General features: G+C 42.3%; 1 protein-coding gene and 2 long non-coding RNA genes across 4 annotated transcripts in view; 1 reads left to right on the top strand and 2 right to left on the bottom strand.

Moving 5' to 3' along the window:
* The first annotated feature begins 1,666 nt into the window (after window positions 1–1,666).
* Window positions 1,667–20,347, top strand: nrd1b (nardilysin b (N-arginine dibasic convertase)). 2 transcript variants are annotated; one of them, XM_084355554.1, is made up of 31 exons: window positions 1,667–1,755; window positions 3,347–3,573; window positions 4,574–4,844; window positions 5,126–5,207; window positions 5,785–5,938; window positions 7,344–7,417; window positions 8,676–8,771; window positions 8,963–9,085; window positions 9,444–9,501; window positions 9,992–10,065; window positions 10,303–10,372; window positions 11,196–11,273; window positions 11,387–11,507; window positions 11,611–11,669; window positions 11,984–12,038; window positions 12,785–12,889; window positions 13,151–13,274; window positions 13,679–13,765; window positions 13,891–14,010; window positions 14,917–14,968; window positions 15,056–15,206; window positions 15,372–15,499; window positions 15,836–15,998; window positions 16,428–16,459; window positions 16,638–16,776; window positions 17,496–17,543; window positions 17,629–17,681; window positions 17,855–17,938; window positions 18,021–18,228; window positions 18,921–19,007; window positions 19,363–20,347. In XM_084355554.1, exons 2-31 carry the CDS (start codon window positions 3,374–3,376, stop codon window positions 19,582–19,584), a joined length of 3,318 nt encoding a protein of 1,105 aa, XP_084211680.1. In that variant the 5' UTR covers window positions 1,667–1,755; window positions 3,347–3,373; the 3' UTR covers window positions 19,585–20,347. The 2 variants fall into 2 exon arrangements, with proteins under 2 accessions (XP_084211680.1, XP_084211681.1); XM_084355555.1 differs by lacking the exon at window positions 1,667–1,755 and adding an exon at window positions 2,500–2,518.
* Window positions 14,578–15,416, bottom strand: LOC311258883. The gene is made up of 2 exons (XR_014622786.1): window positions 15,323–15,416; window positions 14,578–15,200 (listed from the first exon to the last, which is right to left on the bottom strand). It is a non-coding gene; the product is annotated as an uncharacterized lncRNA (long non-coding RNA).
* Window positions 15,938–22,139, bottom strand: part of LOC311258884 — a 49,172-nt gene continuing 42,970 nt past the window's right edge. The window contains exons 2-3 of the long non-coding RNA XR_014622787.1: window positions 18,847–18,968; window positions 15,938–16,025 (exon numbers count right to left, since the gene is read on the bottom strand). This is a non-coding gene — a long non-coding RNA (uncharacterized lncRNA). The remainder of the gene's footprint in view (window positions 16,026–18,846; window positions 18,969–22,139) is intronic.

Genomic DNA, 22,139 nt, shown 5'->3' with positions numbered 1-22,139 from the left:
TTTTTCTTGAATTGTACACGACACGTTCATCCGGACGACATATGGCAAAGAAATGATGGCACAAGTGTGACCGCATCAATAATCAATAATGTCCATCTAGAATAAAATCATTTGTAGAATATTTAAACATTATTTAAGAATGCACTTCTTTGGTTACATGAGATGTCAGAGAGGCCGATCACGATCCAAAATCCCAGTTTTAACCTCCACACACGTAAAGTTTAACAGTTTCCTTTTTTTTAAATTCTGAATTTAGTATAAACAACTTAGACTGCAAAAGGAACGTATAAATAAATAAACAAATATACAAATAATCTAAAATACTCAATAAAACATCTAATACATGTATATATATATAGATATATATATATGTATACATATCAGCTGAAGCTGATGTTATCAGAGCCTAAAGCATCAGTCTGACTGAGGAGAGGTTGAAATATCAAAGTAAACATGTCAGCTGGCCCCGAACAGTCGGTCGTATCTTCTAGTAAAGAACAGGATTGCAATTTTTCCATCCAACTAAAACTTGTCGTCTGACCACCAGCGTGGCAAAAGACAAGAGACTATTTACTTATTATTAAAATAAAATGTTGTGTTACAGCACAAAGGTCTGATGGTTGTTTCATCAACATCGTTGGAAAGCACATCAAGTAGTTGATGCCAAATATTAAATATCTCAGGTTCTGCTTGCAACGGTCACACATGAGTACAGCTGCACTTTCTAATCAGTCTCCTCTTTCTGCTGCTGCTGTAATCCAGTTAAGAGGAACTCTGAACAGATGAAGATGTTTTAAGACCAGTTTTAGGTGAATGAATCTGTGGGAAAGTGATGACAAATTGTTTCGTCTGTATATACATAGTACAGTTGGCTTTTTGCCCTTTGACCTCTCGGGATCTATCATCTGAGGGTGTATTAACCCATAGAAACTCTTAAATCACTTTTTACTCAGGCAGATAATAACAAACTTCCTCTCTAGGGAATAATAAAAATGAAATAAACTTCTTTTCCCTGATGAAATGGAAGAGGAAAAACTAAAGGTGTGTAAAAGAGGCTCAGTCACTTCTGATGCTCACAATTTCCCTCAAATAGAAACAAGAACAGAAAAGAAATTGAAAGTGAGTCAGGACCAGAATCAGCCTGACCTGAGTGACCCAAGCTGCTTTCACTTATCAATTAGGAGCCAGTCTCCTCACCTGCAACAGCTGATCTGAATCTACTGCAATCAGTCCAGAGGGAGTCAGAATGAAACATAGCTAGTCCTTCACAACGGGACGGCTACATACATACGTTTTGTAACGTTGTTAAACATCTAAGGACTGAAAATGTTTTATTTGATCTGCATGTCTGAATAAAGTCTCTTTTTATTTACTGTGTTAGATTTAAAGCCAAGGCAGCGAAAGACTGTTTTCAAACATTATTTGATTTTTTTTCGGATTAAAACTATATTTCAGTTTTATTTTTGCAAACTTGAAAGATTTAATTCAGTTATTCGGTTCTTTTGTTATTAAAAACTGTTTGTTTTTACAGATTTTTGTCTTAATTACAAAGATTTTATTCACTGTTTGTCAATCAAACTTTACCTCTGTCGTCACAGATATGTCGACCAATCAGACGGCTCGTGTGTCTGTGATTGATTTGCGCTCAGCCAATCGCAGGCTTTGTTTTGGCTAGCTGCTATCTGAGCCAGGCTAGGCGGCTGGACTGAAACCGAAACTCCAAACTTGATCAACATTAAGCTAGCTGTGACAAAGGTGAGCATCTCCGCGTGTCCGAGTCCAACTAACTGCTGCGTCACGCCTCAGATATCAGGTGTAGCCTGCTAGCTAACGCTCAACACGCAGCACTCGGGATGTAGCCGGTGCGGCTAAACTAGCGGCGTTGTGCTTTTCTTAACAACAGGATTACTGAAAGCTAACATGCAGCTAACCGAGCCGGTCTGAGGCTAAAGGGACTCATTTACCATCCGGTCCAATTCACACTAATTGTTGTGATGTTGTTTGTGAATATTTCAAACTAGCTCCAACAGCTAGCTCGCTAGCTTCCCACTGTATTAAGACAGCTAACGTTTGTTAAAGCGGCTAACTGTTGCCCCCGTTTAAATCACTGAATATTAACGGGGGGTTCTGTTCACCGGCGCCGGGTCGCATTAACCTGCATTACGTTCCATGTAGCTCTGTCGCGCGATGATGCTGTGCCACCAAACTGCAGCGATAAAATCAGTTATTTTAAATTGTCCTCTCTTATTGTACATAATGATATTCAGCTTTAATAGTGTCGATAACAGTAGATGACCTTCTATAATGCGGCATATATTTGATGCAGCAATTATTATCACAGAGTGTCACGTAAGAATAACAGTCTCTTCCTATCAGTACACATTAATTGATTGTCAAAAATATGTGGACACCCAACAAATGTTAGCCGTATGTGACTGTCACACCGGAACTATCTGCTGCTGTAACAGCTTCCTCTTTTCTGAAGGCTTCCAGAAGGTGTTGGAGCCCAGCTGAGGAGGTTTGTGCAGCTCCCAGCTCATTTTAATTACTGATGGGAGGATAGATCTGCAGTAATTAAGGCTTTCTTCAAACAGCGCTCACATTCCCTTACAGACATTGAAAGAGCCACTGCAGGCTTTAGTCATCCTGAAGCTCACACAGTGTTTGAGTTGTTCACCGGTCTGTTGGTACCAGTGTTCCTCTTCCTGTTGACACATAGCATTTCCTCATTGAGCTGCAGAAGTCAGATGTTAGTGAGTCAACAGATTAATCTTTTGATCAGTTTTCCAATGAACTGATTAATCATTCAGATCATAAAATGTCCAAGGTGACATCCCGTCTTCCAGCTCTTTCCCCCAAAATTCAATATATAAATAATCTGAAAATATTTAATCAATTATAAGATAGTCACCCATTATATTTGTGTTGATTGACTTGTGGATTACTGACTGATCATTTCAGCTTCAGTGAGGTCTAACACTGACGCTGACTGATGAGGTCGGACTCAGTCTGTGTCATCACAGATATGTTTACTGGGGTTCAGGTCAAGTTCTTCCATATCAAACTGGGAAAACTGTTTCTTGATGGAGCTGCTTTGTGCAGAGGAAAACTGTCATGTTAAGACTGGAAAGAGACAAACACTAACTTTTGATACAAAGCTGCAAGAGCACAGGTGTGTGGGAGTGTCCACATACATTTGGCCATAGTGTACCAGCAAGACATGTTAATCAGCCCTGAAACTATCGCATATGTTTTTAAAATGGCTGCGTGATCATTGTTGGATGAAATGACAGCATCATATTCAGTGTTTGTTCATGTTCATGAGCATCATCTCCTCCGTCTGCAGCCCGTCTCTCCAGAGGACTCTGTTGAAATGCCTCAGACCAACAAGTCAGCGAGCGGCGCCAGTGTGCCGGGACAGGTATCTGCCCCAGACCAGGGCGAGCCGCCGCCGCCACAGGATGTCAGGACCCAGGTGGCTGCTGGGGACGGAGATGGAGCTGGAGGAGTCGCTGCAGAAGACCAGGGAGACCCTGAGATCATCAAATCACCCAGTGACCCGAAGAAATACAGGTGAGAGAGAGCTGCGGTTTAAATGTCAGACGGGATTTTTCTTTACATCAGAAGAGAAACAAGGCGTCACAAACAGAGGTGTGTTGTGTTTAGCTGGTTTTCTTTTGTTGATCAATATTCAAACGCGAGTACAAATATTCAACATAATGCTCATAATCAGCTGTTTTTAATGAGCTTCTCGTGACTCTCGGTGGTGTTAACGAGCAGCGAAGTGGTGAGATGTGTCCTCAAATGCAGCGAAGAAGACGACGTCTGCTAACGTAGGATTACAGTTATCGGTCTGGCCGATATTCAGCATTTCTGATTATCTGTGAATTTTCTGTCTGATTGCTGATTAAACAAACTAATTAAAAATGTTATTTTTGCTCTGATGCAGCATCTTCTCTCACAGTGTCCCGCACACAACACTGTCTGATCAGTTACATTTCACAACTTATCACCTTTAAACTTTTAATAAACTGAATCTGCAAATGAACTGGAAACTCAATTTATCAATTAAATGTAGTGTAGAGGAAGGAAATACTCAAGTAAAAAACTGTAGTGAAAACTGTAGTTAAGATCAGTACAGTTGAGTAAATATTTATCAAGATGATCCGTGTCCTTGATTTCTAATAATCTGGATCAGTCGAAAAAAGTCTCATTTAATGTTTCATGAGGAAGAAAATGACTCAGTGTGTCTGTCATGATACTACAGTGTCTAACTTCAGTTCAGTGTCTTGAAAAATACAGTTATTGATGATAATCCATCAAACTGTTAATGGAGGATATTTGACAAAATATAAACAAACACTGGCCTCGAGGTGAAGTTTGTCACTGAGCTACATCTAACTGTCTCTGGTGTCCATCAATGCAAAATTAATTTAAAGTTGTATAATGTAACTGAACTGCAGGTGTAAAATAAAAGCTACTCACTCAACAGAATCAGAACATGAGTCCTGTTGAGCTCCTGCGAGCTCGGTGTTGGAGCATCGATGCTGATCCTCTCTCGCTCTCTCTGCAGATACATCGAGCTGAGCAACGGCCTCCGAGCGCTCCTCATCTCCGACTTCAGCGGGGCCGACGGGAAGGGAGGCGGTGAGAACGGAGAGGACAAGGGAGAGGCAGAGGATGGAGAGGAGGAGGAAGAGGAGGAAGGTGAGGAAGAGGGGGATTCAGGCGAGGGGTCGGAGGAGGACGAGGAGGAAGACGAAGAGGAGGAGCAGGACAGCGACTTCGACGAGCTGGACGAGGAGAGCGCAGGGAAGAAGAAGAGGGGAAGCTCTGAGAAGCAGGTGGGTCGAACATTTACTGACAGAAATGACAAAGAAAAGCAACAAATCGTCACATTTAACGAGCTGGAAGAAGAAATATTTGATATTTTTGCTTTAAAGAGATGAAGGAATCATTCATTGATTATTAAAATGGGTGGCAGCTCATTTCATCAACTAATCAGTCACTGGAGTCATAGTTGCAGCTCTACTGGACACAGACCCTTCAACACACACACACACACACACACACAAATCCAGGTTAATCCTCTGAGGTCTTAAAGTGTGTGTTTGTGTGTTTCCAGGCGGCAGCGGCTCTGTGCATCAGCGTCGGGAGCTTCAGTGACCCCGACGACCTGCCCGGCCTGGCCCACTTCCTGGAGCACAGTGAGTCCAACAGAACCAAAGCAGCTTCACATGATTCTCATTATCACAGCTGTCTGACTCTGCCCTCGTCATCCTCTCTGCTCATTAACACGTCAGACAGACTTCACACAGCGATAGAGGAGACTAGTGGCAGGACATGAGTGAAGTGTAGCAGGATACGACTGATTCTTCATACTCGGCAAAGTAAATACTGGACCCAGTTTTCACGAGCCACATGTGACACAACACACCATCAAGTGCAAACATTTAATATGTGCTGTATGTTGTGTTGTATTGTTCTGACATGGACGTGCAGTTTCACTCAGGCGTCGCCTTTGTTGTAGAGAGTCGTTGCTCAGAGATCACCAGCAGCTGATTATGTGATTTTGATGTGTGTCAGTCTGAGTCACTGAATCAGTTTATTCCCCTCTTGTATTTGTTGGAAAGGTTCGTAACAGCTGATACTCAGAGATCATAAGAGAGTACAGACAGATAAAATGTTTCCTGTAACCTTGATGAAGATGAACACAGTCTTGTCTCCGTCGTGTGTTTCTGGCTGTTAATCGCCTCCTGATTTCGTTTCCTCTCTGATGTTCAGTGGTGTTTATGGGCAGTGAGAAATACCCGGCAGAGAACGGCTTTGACGCCTTCCTGAAGAAGCACGGCGGCAGCGACAACGCCTCCACCGACTGTGAGAGAACCATCTTCCAGTTCGACGTGCAGAGGAAGTATTTCAGAGAGGCGCTCGACAGGTGAGGCCGGCTCCTAAACCTCCAGTCGCTTCACCAGGGACACACTGAGACACGTTTCTTTGTTTTTCTGCTGGTTGATTTAAAATTTTTAAGAAGTTTTTACCACAAAGAGAAAAACTGAATGTTCCCGAGACTTTGGCCGAGCTCTGGTAGGTCCAGTGTGTGGCTGACAGTGAGCCGCAGGTCGGTATGCGGGAGTTTCCTGTTTGAACATGAGTGTTTGGGCGTCCCCCTGTTCTGAAGGCCAGCGTCCTGCCTGCGTGTTGATGGCAGCTTGTTGTCGGCCATCTGTCTCTCTGATGGGAGGTCAACCGGTTCATTAAAGATCAGCACGAGCACTCAGCCGCCCTCCAACAGGCCGACTGGTGTCCTCGCTGCAGCCACGTCGGTGCCTTTGCTGTTTTTAGAGCAGCGGTCGGTGGATGGAAACACGACGAACGCGACGGACGAGGAGACGCCTGCAGGTTGAATTTCTCAGGTTCAGTTGGTGACATCTGAATAAAGCAGCTGCCAAAATGTTCCCTCTGCAGGAGGAGATGAAGTAATGTGGTCGTTCCAACAACTCCGACAATTACTTGCTTCATTTGTTTTTTAAAGACACAGTATGTGATTTCTGCCACTAGGGGTCTCTCAGTCACAACAAAACAAAAGAAGTTATTAGCGTGAGATCATGGGAGTTACTGTCTTCATCATTAAACATCATCCGTTACTGATTAAAATCTATCTGATGTGACTCAGAAATGCAGAAATCTTCACAGACGAGGTCATTTTTTAGTTTGATTTTGAGTTTCACTCTCTGCTGGAAGTTAAAGCGACGGGCGACTAAATGAAACCAACGTTACCTCGAGTACGATTACAGATTTCTCTGGGTTTGAACTGGAGCTGCACAATTTATTAAAAAATTACTGAAATCAAGTATGACGAGTACAATATCCAAATCACAAGAACATCTTTATAATGACGTCCTGTCGAGCTGCAGAGACGTCCTGACCGACATCTTCTTCTCCAGATGTAAGAAAACACGTCTGTTTGGTACAGACACCAACAAAGATCACATCATCAGCGTTTTAATGCTTTTTACAGTTGTGAAGCAAAAATGACCACGAACCAGGAGTCACATCACAATCACAATGATCACAATATGATGTTTCTATGGTATCATGCAGCCTTAGTTTAGTACACAACTCAACAAAATACACAACAATGTTTTTAGACATTTTAATGCAGAAATGTTGCATATTAACATATTTAATCTATAATCAAGTTCACATGTTCCCTGAACCCAATTTAACGTCTTTAATTGTCTTTTTTTGTTTGATCAACAATTAAAAACAAAGATCTTCAGTTTGCACACACACACACTGAACTGAAGAGTTAACAGTTAATGTGTGTGTGTTTGTTTCAGGTGGGCTCAGTTCTTCATCTGTCCTCTGATGATAGAAGATGCCATCGACAGGGAGGTGGAGGCTGTGGACAGCGGTGAGTCCACATTGACTCACTTCATGTTTTCACTCAGTTCTGGTCCCTGTGGTCCAAACCAACAACCAGAGGCTTCAGTCAGAGCCGCTCCAGCTGTAAGCTGTTGTTGGCATCGTGTTTTCAGGTTGTCCGTACATTTGTTCGTCCATCCCATTCTTGTGAACGCGATTTCTCAAGAACACCTCGAGGGAAGTTCTTCAAATTAGGTTCAAACGTTCGCTATGACTCGTGGTCAAAGGTCAAGGTCACCACGACCTCCAAACAACACGTTTAGCTCAAGAGTTTGTACGATAATTACGTTAAACTTTGACAAACAAATGTCTAAAAGGATAAAATAATGAAGTTAAAACATTTGATATCCAAAATGTTAGAGGTCAACTTCACTGTGACGTCATAACAATCTGCAAAAAATGTTCTGGTCCTTATTCAGCAGCGTGACCCGGCACACACACAGTACCTGCAGTTTGTGATTTTGTGAGAGAAAAGACGTCACTTCCTGTCTAATAAACATGTTATTGGCCAATTTATGTAACAATTCAAAGAGTATGACAAGAGTATCAATACATGAATATGATCAAACAAAACCAAATAAGTGAATCTGTTTGTCATCACTGTTAAAAAGTTAAAAACTAACAGCCAGACTGACTTTTACTTCTTAAATTAAAAAATCAAATGAAAACTATAATGGCCACTGAGGGGCTGTTACACTGGAACCTGCCTTGTTGACGTGTCGCCTTTACGTGTCGATTAAATAATTCACGATCACAAATCTCCAGAGCCACACTGAGTGTATTTATTTGTACACCATCAGGTCCATCCAGTGTGGACAGCGATCCACACACACTTATACAACAAACAGATGACTGCATGGTGTGATGCTACTGACGGTCATAAACTGTGAACAGACAAACAAGTCATTCAGTCTTCAGGTCGAGTCTCAAGTCATCACAACAGTGACTGGAGTCAAGTCCACATCTCTGTTAGACAGTCAGACATCCTGCCTCCGTCACATATCTGTGTTTTGATAACACATTTAAAGGATCATTGTAAGAATCGTGTCTGTATTGGATATTTTTAACTTCCCCATATCAGCATCGGCCCCAGAGACCGGTCAGGGGCTCTGATGAATAGACAACTGAAAGCATTAGAATGTGTTTTGAACTTTATGAATGAAAAGAAATACTGAGCACAGTCCTGGTTTTTGTTGTTTGTCTGAGTTTGTTCCTCCTTCACGGCTCTTCTCTGTTTCCCTGTTCAGAGTACCAGTTAGCGAGGCCGTCTGACTCGCATCGTAAGGAGATGCTGTTCGGGAGTCTGGCTAAACCCGGACACCCGATGGGCAAATTCTGCTGGGGTAAGAACACACAAACATTAACGGACCACAGCAGGAGAAAATGTTTTGATTTCTCCTCTGATGATCATTTTCCCAGTAATAAATCTGTCTTGTAGTTTCTTCTAATCCGCCTCTCAAAGGTTTTGAAGTCCTTCCTCTCAGATGTCTTCAGGTTTGACGTGTCCTCACTGTCGAACATGTGCTCCTGTCAGGTAACGCTCAGACATTAAAGCACGAGCCCAGAGAGAAGCAGATCAACACCTACCAGCGGCTCCGACACTTCTGGAGGAGATATTACTCGGCCCACTACATGACGCTCGCCGTTCAGTCCAAAGGTACGGACACAAACTCACAGCAGCCTGAGAGGCTGTACCGCTCATTACACACCAGCATGTAAACCTGGTGGATAAAACATGGAGGACGATTAAATCCATCTTAAGACTGTGGTGACACACCTGAGGAGGTGTGAACGTTCAGTGTTTGACTTGAAGCTCTCACTCTTCGTGATGTTTTAATGCTCAAAACATTATGAATACTAACGAGCTGATGTGGACATCCTGCGTGGCTAAACACCAGTGTTTGACCCTCTGGAGGTCAGAAACAAACATGACCTCCCCTAACCCAAGCTGCAGCTAACGTTAGCATGCTATGCTATCAATGTGAAGCTGACTGAGATGTGATTTTGTTGTTCAGAGACTCTGGACACTCTGGAGCAGTGGGTGAGAGAGATCTTCATCAAAGTTCCCAACAAGTAAGACCTCATCAACTCAAATCACAATCAATCAATCAATCAGTCTGACTGTCTGATCCCCGTTTTAATGACTCACCTCAGCCACGTTGTCTCATTGACACTTATCTGTGTGTTTGAGCGTATGAGTGCTTAATATCACCGAATATTTTGTTTTTCTGGTGATTCATTTTTAATTTTTCCACTTTTTCTTTCCATCCTTGAATTTGGGGGCCAAAAAGTTATTTTTGTTTTGTCAGGATCATTTTTTTTAATAAACCACAGAGTGACTTCATGTCTTAATTTCTCCGTGCAGTCAAAAAAATCATGTCAATTAATTTGTATTTATTTATTTTAACTTTTTTTTCTTTGACCTGTTTTCACAGATGATTTTTTTTTTTTTTTTTTGTGAAAACATTTTAAATGGATCACAAAGTTAATTGTTCCTCCTCTCCCTCTCAGGACTTCTGTATTAATCAGATAAATAACAAAAACCTTCCTTCATATGTTCCAGCGGTGAACCTCAGGCAGACTTCTCTCACCTGCAGCAGCCGTTTGACACACCGGCCTTCAACAAACTCTACAGAGGTCAGATACTGTTTGTTACTATGATGATTATTTTAGTAGAAGTGATGAACTGTGTGTTATATACATGTAGTCATGTATCTGCCATGTTGGTTAAAATCTGTTTCTGGCACATTAATGCACATGAAACACAACCATGCAGATTAAGGAGGATGGTTCTTGCAGTTATCTCTCACCGTCCTCTGATCTCATTCAACACGTCACACTGAACATGCTGATATATTCATGTGTTTGTTGCAGTTGTTCCTGTGAGGAAGGTTCACGCTCTGACCATCAGCTGGGCCGTACCGCCGCAGGGGAAACACTACAGGTGAGTCCGGCACAGCTTTGAGAACATGTACAGGTGCAAGTGGTGGTTAAATCTTCTCCTCCCTCCATGCTGATCAAAGTCAGGTGAAGTCTCGTAGTCCACAGAACATTTCTGGAGCTTCACAGTAAAACAGAGTTTACAACTGAAGCAGCTGGAGATGATTTAAAACAGAAAATCATACAGCTCGTCTGCTGTGATCAGTCTGCAGAAGCCCCGAGATCACAAACTGATCTCAGGAGACGTTATTTACACCCTCGATGTTCGGTGGAGCTCATGCGCGCTAACACTTTTAGCTCAGCAGCTACAGTGAAGACTTCAGCTTAATAAAGGGTGTAAATAACGTCTCCTCGGATCAGTTTGTGATCTCGGGGCTTCTGCAGACGAGCTGTATGGAGACATCTGTTTACTGTGAAGCTCCAGAAATGTTTTGTGGAACAAACTTCACCTGACTTTCATCAGCATGGAGGGAGGAGAAGATGAACTGAGCTCGGTGGCTGTCACACTGCAGCATTTACTTTTCTTCCCGCTCCGTATTTTATCTGTCCTCTGTGAATCTGATCCGTCTCTCACCGCTGACTTGTTGTTGTGTCATGAATAATTGGTGATGTTGCGTTCCTGCAGTGCACTTGGTTTTTACCTCAGTTATTCATCTGATGCTTTTATCCAGAGTGACTCACAATAAGTGCGTTCAGCCATGTAGATATAACAATCCTGCCAGAACGCAGCTCCTCTGAGGGAGACTTTGGGAACAACGTGTTGAGACAGACGGGTCTCAGTCCAGCTGATGTACAGACTCTCTGTGTGTGTTTGTGTTGTTTGTCAGGGTGAAGCCTCTCCACTACATCTCCTGGCTGATCGGACACGAAGGAACCGGCAGCATCCTGTCGCTGCTCAGGAAGAAGTGAGTCATCAAGAGCTGAGATACACACTGAACGTAGGTCCTGAAGGAGAGCAGAGGACTGCTGTTATACACTGTGTGTGTGTGTGTGTGTGTGTGTGTGTGTGTGTTCTCAGGTGCTGGGCTCTGGCTCTGTTTGGAGGAAACAGTGAGACGGGTTTCGATCAGAACACCACCTACTCCATCTTCTCCATCTCCATCACCCTCACTGACCAGGGCTACCAGAACTTCTACCAGGTCCGCACACACTTTATTTAATTAATCACCGATCAATAAATAATAATGATAAGAAACATCTTCAGTGACCCCGTAAACACAAACATGATGTGTCTCTGTGCAGGTCGTCCATTTTGTCTTCCAGTACCTGAAGATGCTGCAGACCCTGAACCCCCAGCAGAGGTCAGACCACACACACTCACACTCACACACTCACACACACACACACACACACACACACACACACACTGATCAGTGTGTGTTGATGTATTTCTCGTCTTTAATGTCACTTCGGTTTCTCTGATGTCCATAAATAGTTTGTTTATTGTTCCACACATTAACTCGGTGGGGACACCGACATAAAATTATTATTTTAAGAGGTTGATTAACTTAAAGTCTTGTAAACACAGTTATTTGTGCATTTCTGTTTGAATCTGATCTTTCGTGTCTTGTTATCGCTGCATGAAGTTTTATTTTAAATATATACATTTTTTCAGGATCTACGAGGAAATTCAGAAGATAGAAGCAAACGAGTTTCACTATCAGGAGCAGGTAGTGACACACACACACACACACACACACACACACACACACACACACACACACACACAGCAGAAACCTAAATGAGTGTTTACAGCCAAATAACAACTCAGTTCAGTCTGAAATGAATCAGCTTCGTCTCTGTGATGATGCCAATTTTCCGCTGAAGTAACTTGTTGTTATTATTATTAATGCAGCTCTGACAAACACGAGACAGAATTTAATAGAGTTTAAATCCCCTCAGGATGCAAAAACCACAGAAGACCCACAAAAACCTCAGTCACGTGTGTGTGTGTGTGTGTGTGTGTGTGTGTGTGTGTGTGTGTGTGTGTGTGTGTGTGTGTGTGTGTGTGTGTGTGTGTGTGTGTGTGTGTGTGTGTGTGTGTGTGTGTGTGTGTGTGTGTGTGTGTGTGTGTGTGTTTGGCCTCTAACAGCAACAAAGATGTGAAAACTGCTGTTTATTTGTATTAGTTAAATAAAGTTAATGATAACATGAATGTGTGATGTAATTACAAAATTAGGATACAAAAAAAAAGGTAAATGTTAAACTGGTAAAGTTACAGTAAACAACATGTAATGAGATTACAGATACATTCAGTAAAAAAGGGGATTACTAACAGTGTCACAATTTTCTGACTGTAATCTCTTTATTTTCACGTGTTTACTGAAGTGATCCAAAATTAACGTACAGTAATTATCGCCGATTTATAGAAATGTGATAAATAACATGTTGTCTCTGGTTTCATCTGGACCGACAGACGGATCCCATCGAGTTCGTGGAGAACATCTGTGAGAACATGCAGCTGTTCCCCAAAGAGGACTTCCTGACCGGAGACCAGCTCATGTTTGAGTACGACCCCGAGGTAACCGGGACCACGAGACCAGATCTGATCCAGGATCAGTCTGAGACCAGATCTGATCCAGGATCAGTCTGAGACCACGGGACCAGTCCCTGTTCACCATACAGCACACTTTGTGTTTTAATCCGTCTCCTGTAGAAATGTTCTGGATGTTGGTTCCTTCACTTCATCAGATAACGTGAATTTAATCCACCGCGTTCTGTCAACTTATCGTTGTGTGCAGTTGTATTGTAACACAGTGATGTGTTGTTGTTGTGTGTTCAGGTGATCAGCGCTGCTCTGTCCCTGCTGACCCCCGACAGAGCCAACCTGCTGCTGCTGTCACCAGAGAACGAAGGTCACTGTTCACTCAGAGAGAAATGGTTCGGGACCTGCTACAGCACGGAGGGTGAGACACACACACACACACACACAGACACACAGATCTAAATAGGATAAGCAGCTTTGAGGTTCAAACATTACATTTCCTGCTTCCTGCCAGTGTGCACTGACGCAGCAGCCAAGTGTTTGTGTTGTTGTACTGAAGACCGGTCATTTAATTTAAAGACCACGGCTGCAGAGATCACCGTGTTTAATATTTGTTTAATAGATTCTGTACTTTTTGATATTTTAATTGGAAGACAGAAAATCTGATGCTTCACAAGCCTCGTGTTAGGTGGATGATAAAACATGGAAACAGTGTTGGATACAGATGAAGTTGATTTCAGCTCCTTCCTGTTTGTATTTGTTCACTCAAGTTAAAAATGGAGGTCACACTTGTATTAAACCTGGTTGTGTTTGATTTGTCACCAGACCTCTCGGAGGAGTGGGCTCAGCGCTGGGCAGGAGACTTCGAAGTCAACCCTGATCTCCACCTTCCTGCTGAGAACAAATTCATCGGTCAGTACAAACACACGTTGTGATCGATGATAAAATCTAACTACACCAACAGCGATAAACATGAGTCCGACACAGTCAGCTGTTTGTCAGACTCATGATTGGTGTTTTTCTTCTTCATGCCGCAGCGACGGACTTCACCCTGAAAACGTCCGACTGTCCGGACTCCGAGTTTCCCGTCAGGATCGTGAACACGGATCGAGGATGTTTGTGGTACAAGAAGGACAACAAGTTCAAGATCCCCAAAGGTGAGTCGAGTTAGTCGATGACTTCAGCCTGAAGCGCCAACATGAACGCCGTCATCAGTTTGTCTGCTGATTCAGAGGCTGTGACCTCTTTTACATCTCACATGACGACATTTTAAGAGTTTTTCATGTAACTTTTTTGTGGTCAAACCAAATGAGAAACAAATTATATTTATTGTTTGTCTAAAAACACTACTAGTCACATGAATCAGGCTGCTGTTGTTAAGGTTAAACAGCTCCATCTGGTGGACACTTTGCATCATTGCTTCCTCATCATTGCTTCGTGGCCACGCATGCTGTGATGTGAAGCAGTTGATGTGTCCCGTTAACGCTGTAAACCTAAAGAGAAAAAGTCTTTTTTCCCAGTTTACAGCCTCCAACTATATAAAAACATGTATTCTCTCCAAACATCGTTCAAAACCACAAAATAAAGTTTCCAAAGATATAAAATCTGTCGGCTGAATTTGGGGAGAATGTGAATACACAAACATCAAGAACAAGCCTGAAGTTTAAATATTTAACTGAAACATCAAATAACTTCAATAAGAAACTGGAACAAGATTATTTACGTTTCAACATTTTAATAACATGCTGCAATCATTTAGATACTTTATTGATCTCAAGGGAAATTTAGACATCTGGTAATACATAATAAAAGAGTCTAAAGAAAGAGTTTAATAGTGAGAACAGATCATAAGGATGAAACACACACAGCAGTGAAGTCATCGTCTCGGCACCAGAACTACTGTCATGCTACAGCTAGCTTCCCTGTACGGGCGTATCACAGTGCAAGAATAAACTGATACTGTTGATGATGTCAATTAAATGCAAACTGAGATAAATATTAACAACAATAAATATTAATATGAACAAAAAGACAGTTTGATCACGTTGTTTTCTGTCTTCCAGCTTATATTCGCTTCAACCTGATCACCCCGATGATCCAGAAGAGTCCCGAGAAGTAAGAAACCGTCGTCACACATGATGAACTGATGTTATTGCAGCATCAGAGGACTCGTTGAGTCTCACCGTGTCGTTCCTCTTTCAGTCTGGTGCTGTTTGACATCTTCGTGAACATCTTGGCTCACAACCTGGCAGAGCCGGCCTACGAGGCCGACGTGGCTCAGCTCGAGTACAAACTGGTGGCCGGAGAGCACGGGCTGGTGATCCGACTGAAGGGCTTCAACCACAAACTGCCGGTCAGGAGACAGACAGACACTCATGTTCACACTGTCACAGTAACTCATGTTGTCAGATAAATGAGTAAAAAGTGTAACTAATTCAAAGTAGAAATACTTAAGTAAAGAACAACGACCTGAACATTGTACTTGAGTAATCGTCCTCCCTCCTGGTTGGTGTTCCAGCTGCTGTTGAGGCTGATCGTGGATCATCTGGCAGAGTTCAGCGCCGAGCCGGGCGTCTTCACCATGTTCTCCGAGCAGCTGAAGAAGACCTACTTCAACATCCTCATCAAACCGGAGAGACTCGGCAAGTACGTGTCAAACACAGCGCACACACAGTAAACCCACACACAGCGACTACAACTACAACATCTTCTATGTCACCTATAAATATCAGGAGTCAGACATCTTGTTTGGAGTAATATTCCTGCTGCATTTTGCTGCTGTAGCTGTTTCAGGTGGAGCTAATATAAAATAATGAAGATGTTCAGGTCTTCTCCTTCATTACAGATCAATGCAGTTGAATCTTTGACTCTTATATCAGTTAACTGTGACTCTACAACAGTTTGTAGTTTAAATCTCGTGAACAAACACACAGAAGAGGGTCCACTGACTCTGTCAACAGGCTGATGTGTCTGTCTGTTCAGGGACGTTCGTCTGTTGATCCTGGAGCACTGTCGCTGGTCGGTCATTCAGAAGTATCAGGCCGTCATGAAGGGTCTGACAGTCGACGACCTCCTGACCTTCGTCTCCGGGCTGAAGGCGGAGCTGTACGCTGAGGGGCTGGTGCAGGGAAACTTCACCAGCACGGTGAGACACTCTGACACACTCTGACGTCTGATGTAGAGAATAAACCAACAGAGACGACCGAGTTAACAGTCAGCTGCCCTAAAATACAGAAAACATCTGAAGTTGAGTTTCTGCTGCTCACATCATTTAAAGGGTGACGTCAGCCAGTCGATTTAATATTCAGGGTTTGAACAGGTGCTGGAAATCCTTGAAAATCAATTTAAAGAAAAAAAAAACATTTTGAATTATTTCAATGGTTTGACTCACAACCCTTTGGCTGAGATTGTACAGATCTCAGGGATATGAAGACCTGAATGACCTCAGTGTAGGCTCGGGTGAATCAGAGGTCAAAGGGTTAAATATAATTATGAGACAGACACTCGGAGGTTTTGTACAGTTTATATTAAACATCTCCAGTTCAGATCTCAAACACTTTGTTTCCTCCAACAGGAGTCGAAGGAGTTTCTGCAGTACTTCATCGAGTGAGTATCCTGCTTCATTTATATATCACATTCTACATGACTGTCTGTTTTACATGAGCTGAACTCTTAACAGACCTACAGGAGTATTTAGAGACCAGTCCTCCAGCTCACAGTCCAGCTGGTCCCAGTCCAGACTGGTTTATAAATGTGCTGTTAACGGCTCCGTCTGTGTCTGCAGGAAGCTGCAGTTCCAGCCTCTGTCAGCAGAGGTCCCCGTGTTGTTCCGGGTGGTGGAGCTGCCTCAGAAATCTCAACTGTGTAAAGTCAAATCTCTCAACAAAGGAGACGCCAACTCTGAGGTCACCGTCTACTACCAGGTAGGAAAACAGTCACCGCATCAGGTCACAGGAGGAAGTTTACTCAAGTACAATTCAGAGCTACTTTACTTGAGTATTTGTACTCCACTACAATTCTTTGATAACTTCAGTTACTAGTTATTTATTTTTCAGATTACATACTGAATTTACATTAATTTCTTTGGCAATCAGATAAAAAATAAAATACAAATTCTGATGAGAAAAATACTGAATCTCAGATCAGATAATCATCCAAGCTTAATCCTTTAATATACAGTATCTGCAAACTTATTATGTATTTAAGCTATATATTATTCACTTGTATTTTTGATCAACTTCTATTTATATGGGCTTATATGGGCTAAGTAATATTTTAACACCAAATCTTTACTTTTACTGGAGTTTGACTGTAAACACTGTACAGTGATGATGATGGAACATTTTAGTAAATCTAGTAAACACTGGAGAAAGTGTTACAGGGAAAATTGATTTCGTTAAATCATTGAAGTCATTTTTCCTGTAAAACATTTTCTGCTTGTGGCTTCACAGATGTTTCAGATTTGCTGCTTTTCATTTTAATATATTTGTAATAATGTTGAAGTTTGGACTAAACAAACATTGTTAAGGTTTGGATTATTGGTATCAATAATCCCAATCTGATCACCACCAGCGTTTCCTGCAGTAGGAAGTCACGTGTCTTCGTATTCTCTTGTTGACGTGTTTGGTTCTGTGTGTTGCAGTCGGGTCTGAAGAACCTCAGAGAACATGCTCTGATGGAGCTGATGGTGGTGAGTGTGGATGTGAACACGTTATAAACTGCAGCTGCAGTCTGATGAGTCTTGTGTGTGACGTTAGTTTGACTCGTGTCCACAGATGCACATGGAGGAGCCCTGCTTCGACTTCCTCAGGACGAAGGAGACACTGGGGTGAGTGTCAGTCAGACGATACAGATCAGTCTGATTAATTAAAACTCAGGATTAAGGTTTTTTTGTTTTTCTTTTAACACAGTTAATTTATGTGAAACTAAATTAGAGTTAATCCACCTTCCAAAAAACGAGGTATGAACTGAACTGTGGGTTTATTATGGTGTTTCCTCCAGGTACCAGGTGTACCCGACCTGCAGGAACACCTCAGGGGTGCTGGGGTTCTCTGTCACCGTGGAAACACAGGCCACTAAATTCAGGTGAGCTGACCTCTGCTGACCTCTCTGTGGAGCTCCATAGTCCACGTCTTTGTTCCAACGCTCTTCTTCTTCGTCCTCGCAGCACGGAGTTCGTCGAGGCGAAGATCGAGGAGTTCCTGGTCAGCTTCGGCGAGCGTCTGTCGGGTCTGAGCGAGGAGGCCTTCAAGACCCAGGTGACAGCTCTCATCAAGCTGAAGGAGTGCGAGGACGCCCACCTGGGAGAGGAAGTGGACCGCAACTGGTTTGAGGTCGTCACACAGCAGTACGTCTTCAAGAGGCTCGACAAGGAGGTGAGACGCCTGTTGATCTGTATATATCTGTACATCTGTACAATATCCGGATCTACTGCGACCTCGCACAATCCAGGTCAAACTTCTTGCACTACTGAATAAATCTGGACAGTCTTCACCTTCTTTTAAATCGGTCACAGTCTTTTTTTTATTATGTCTTGTTTGTTGCTTTGCACCTACAGAACACAGCAAATTCCTCATATGTGTAAACTTACTTGGCAATAAATGCGATTCTGACTGGAAACACTTCACTAGAGCAGTCTGAGGTACAAAGTGAAGCGCACTGAAGAAGCTCAGTGTGAGAACATTTTCTGCAGGAAACAACAAAGTTAAAAAAGAAGTTAATGTGTGACGCTTCTCTTCAGTTTAGTCGAACTATCGAGCTCAATCCATTAAGAAAAAACAACTGACAGCTGGGGCAGACAACGTTAGCTCTGAGAAGTGGCTGCTGGCAGCACTCAGTTAAAAAGGAAAGAGCCTGTTGTTGTATTTCACTCCAGTTTGAGGGTTTTTTCCTGTAATAATTAACCGGTTAGTTACCTGGTAAAATTAACAGAAACTGACGCCCTACGTACTTAATAACAACCTGGAAAATCTCATATTTAAAACAGAACTTACAAACACCTGGTGAGGCTGCAGGTCTGTGGTTCTGGTTCTGGTCTGGTTCTAACCTGTTGTGTTCTCTCCTGCAGATCGAGGCCCTGAAGCTCTTCAGTCAGGAGGAGCTGGTCTCCTGGTTCCTGGAGCACAGAAACGGCAGCAGGAAGCTCAGCGTTCATGTAAGTGACTCAAAGACTCAGTTTGTTTCAGGGTAAAGTAAAGCAGTATTATAACAAACATTAACACAGGCACCAAATGTTTTACCAAATGTATCAGACAAGTTTAAACAAGAAGTGATTCAGTCACTACTATCTGATTTTTTTAATAAGATCTCAATCCAGTGTCTGAATGATATAACCAGTCTAAAAAAGTAAAAATGCTCGTGAGGAAATTAAAAACGTTTTAATTATCAGGCTTTAACAGTGCTGCCCTCTAGTGACCATAAATATTTAGACGGCAGAGGCAAAAGATGTTTTTAAAAAAATAGACGTTAGCACAACCACTGATCTTCAATATGTCCGTTTTCTGGCTCAGGTGGTTGGTTTCGGGGCGGAGGAGAACGACCCTACGGATCAGAGCGACGCCTGCAGCCCCGCCACCCCCGACAACCCTCCCTCCTCGGCCTACGGTGAAGTGAGCGAGCTGACCTTCCTGCCGGCCTCCTCGCCGTCCCTCCAATACACCACGCTCATCACCGACATCAGAGCCTTCACCTCCTCCCTCAACCTCCACCCCTACCACAAAATCCTCAGCTAGCTCGCCCTCGCTGCAGACCGACAGGACGGAAACTCGTCTACAGACGGCCTCGTCGATGGAGATAATACAGTAACCATGGAAACGGCTAGCATTGATGTTTGACGGAAGAGGACGTTGTTAGGACGGACAGAAACTGAGGAACATTTCACTTGTTTAGTTATTTTGTTTTATGCAAGTGGTTGTAATAATGCTGCATTCACATCCTGTGGGAAAAGTGTAAATCTGGGCCTGTATTCAGACAACATCCTATAATCACGCTTACAAAACAGGTTTGCAAAGCGAGCATTTTGAGCGGTTTGAAAAAAGTAAACGGGAAAATGCATAAAATAACCAAACACGAACCATTTTATGCAGCTATTAAAAAAGTAACTGAGTAATCTGCTGGACTGTAGCAAAAACATGATGCTAACATTTAGCTGAGCTCAGAGCTGATGAGTGCTGCAGTCAGGTGGAAGTTAAAGAAAACGTGTTAACAGTTTAAACTCAGAGGCCAGGTCATTAGATTTCACCCTCCAGTCATATCATTTTACACTTTCTATATTATCACCGAATAACATGTTCTGTATAGTCTTTTTACATGTAGCGATGGTGTTGTACAACAATTGAGGACGGCTTCAGCTCCCGTTAACTTCTGAACTCGTGCAGGTGGAGATGATTTTTTACCTCCAGTGTCACCCTGTGGTGGGAAATACAGGGAAACAATAGTGCCGCAGGAATGAGTCCTAAAACCTGAAAATAAATTAGCATTTTTGCACTTCCTGTTCCCTTGTCTCGAAGTCGGTGGGTTTTTGTTTAGATGTTTGAAACGAGATATTTGGTTAACACAAGCTTAAAAGATTTTCACGTTTTGTTCTACAACATAAAATTTCTCAGCATTTGTGAATTATAAAGCTTCTCCGTGTGTTAAAAACTGTTAGCTGTTGCTAACAAGTGTCTAAATCAGACTACAGAGGTTGTCGAGGACATTAAACGTCCTCACAGCGAACACGGAGACTCATTGAAAAAACTTCCGGGTCAGCCTACAAAAATATGTCATCACTATCGCCCTTTATATGAATGTACAGTGGTTACTTTACAAGTAACTTAAAACAAATTATTGAACTAACGATTTGCATGAATGGTCGAAGGCTTACAGCGGGCAACCTGCGTATCAATAGCAGCATGTCAGCAGAGCAACAGCAGCTTCAGTACAGGTCCTCATTTGTAAAACAGTTCTTAGATTTACACTTGAACTTAATCTTAAAATCATTTTCAACTGTGTGCTTACGTTTAAATTCATAAAAGATGATGAACATAAAACTTTGCTCTAAGAATCCCATTTGTGACTTCAGGACCTCTGATCTATAAATCTCAAAATGAACTTAAATTGACAACACCTGCCGTGTGATTTCCTCATATTATGCAGCACAAATAAAGATTTAGTCAGCGATGGACCAAAAGAGTAAATCAGCCTTTTTGGATGGTGAGATCACAGTGATAGAGGAGACTGAAGCCATGCAACTCGTTATTCATTGGACTAAATAGTTGGTTGACAAAGAAAAACCTGCAGCTTGGGAGTGTCTTACTGTTGCATTGTGTTCATAAAGCTCAAAGTTAACCACAGTCCTGGACACGCCTGCAATAACCCTACATACCTAGCATGATGATGTCTGGACTTTTCTTAGAGATAAGATCAGTTCCACGTCAAAGTAAGGTTTAATAAATAACTACTCGTACGTGGTTTTCTGCTTTACTCATCAGGTCAGAACTGATTGCAAGTCTGTTTATAAATGAGGCCTCAGATGCGTTCAAGTACTCACTAATCACTGTAGTTAGACGTGTAAAACTGAAGAAAATTGACTTCCTGTGAAGCTGTGAGATTAAATTTGATATAGTAGAAACCAACGATTAAAACAAAACCAAATAATTTCTGTACATGGCTACATTTTCTCTCTAGCTGTGAGGTAGCGAAGGCCTCGTTCCTGCACAGGAAGTTAGAAAACTTCTTAAAGTTGGACCACAGTAGGACTGATTAGCTGCTCCAAGACGCTCGATGAATACCGGCCCTGAGCTTCTTACTGATACAACATGATTTACACTGCTAGAAAATAATGCTCCATCCATCCAAATAATGTACATCGTTTCTGTTGTGACAGTCTGGAAATATCAGAGGAAACTGTTACTGTGAAAATGCTTAACAGAAGCAATGAAAGTACAGAAAACTACAATCATGGCGTCTTGATGGATTTAAATTAGTTGGATTGTTACCTTGTTCCTTTTAGCTGTGAATGATGTGTCTGATTATTCCCAGGTGAAGTGAATGCAGCACGATGACTCAGGGCTCTGGTTTAAAATACAGTCCGTTACAAACGACAACAAGAAGGGCAGAACTATCATTTTAACGTCACTTCAGCCAGTATCACTGAAAAATCAACTGCTATGTTTTTATTTATTACATTTACATGTTCATACTGTAATAATGGAGGATGTATATGAAGCATTAAATGTATGGACTAACAGTATATCTGGTGGCCAGTGATACACGACTGTGACCTGTTTTAACTCAGAATGTACTG

This window comes from Pagrus pagrus (genome assembly GCF_965226575.1).
Source record: "Pagrus pagrus genome assembly, chromosome: 6".
Taxonomy (NCBI): Eukaryota; Metazoa; Chordata; class Actinopteri; order Spariformes; family Sparidae; genus Pagrus; species Pagrus pagrus.
Note: the sequence above shows the minus strand (reverse complement) of the source record. Positions and strands in the feature narration are given on the sequence as shown.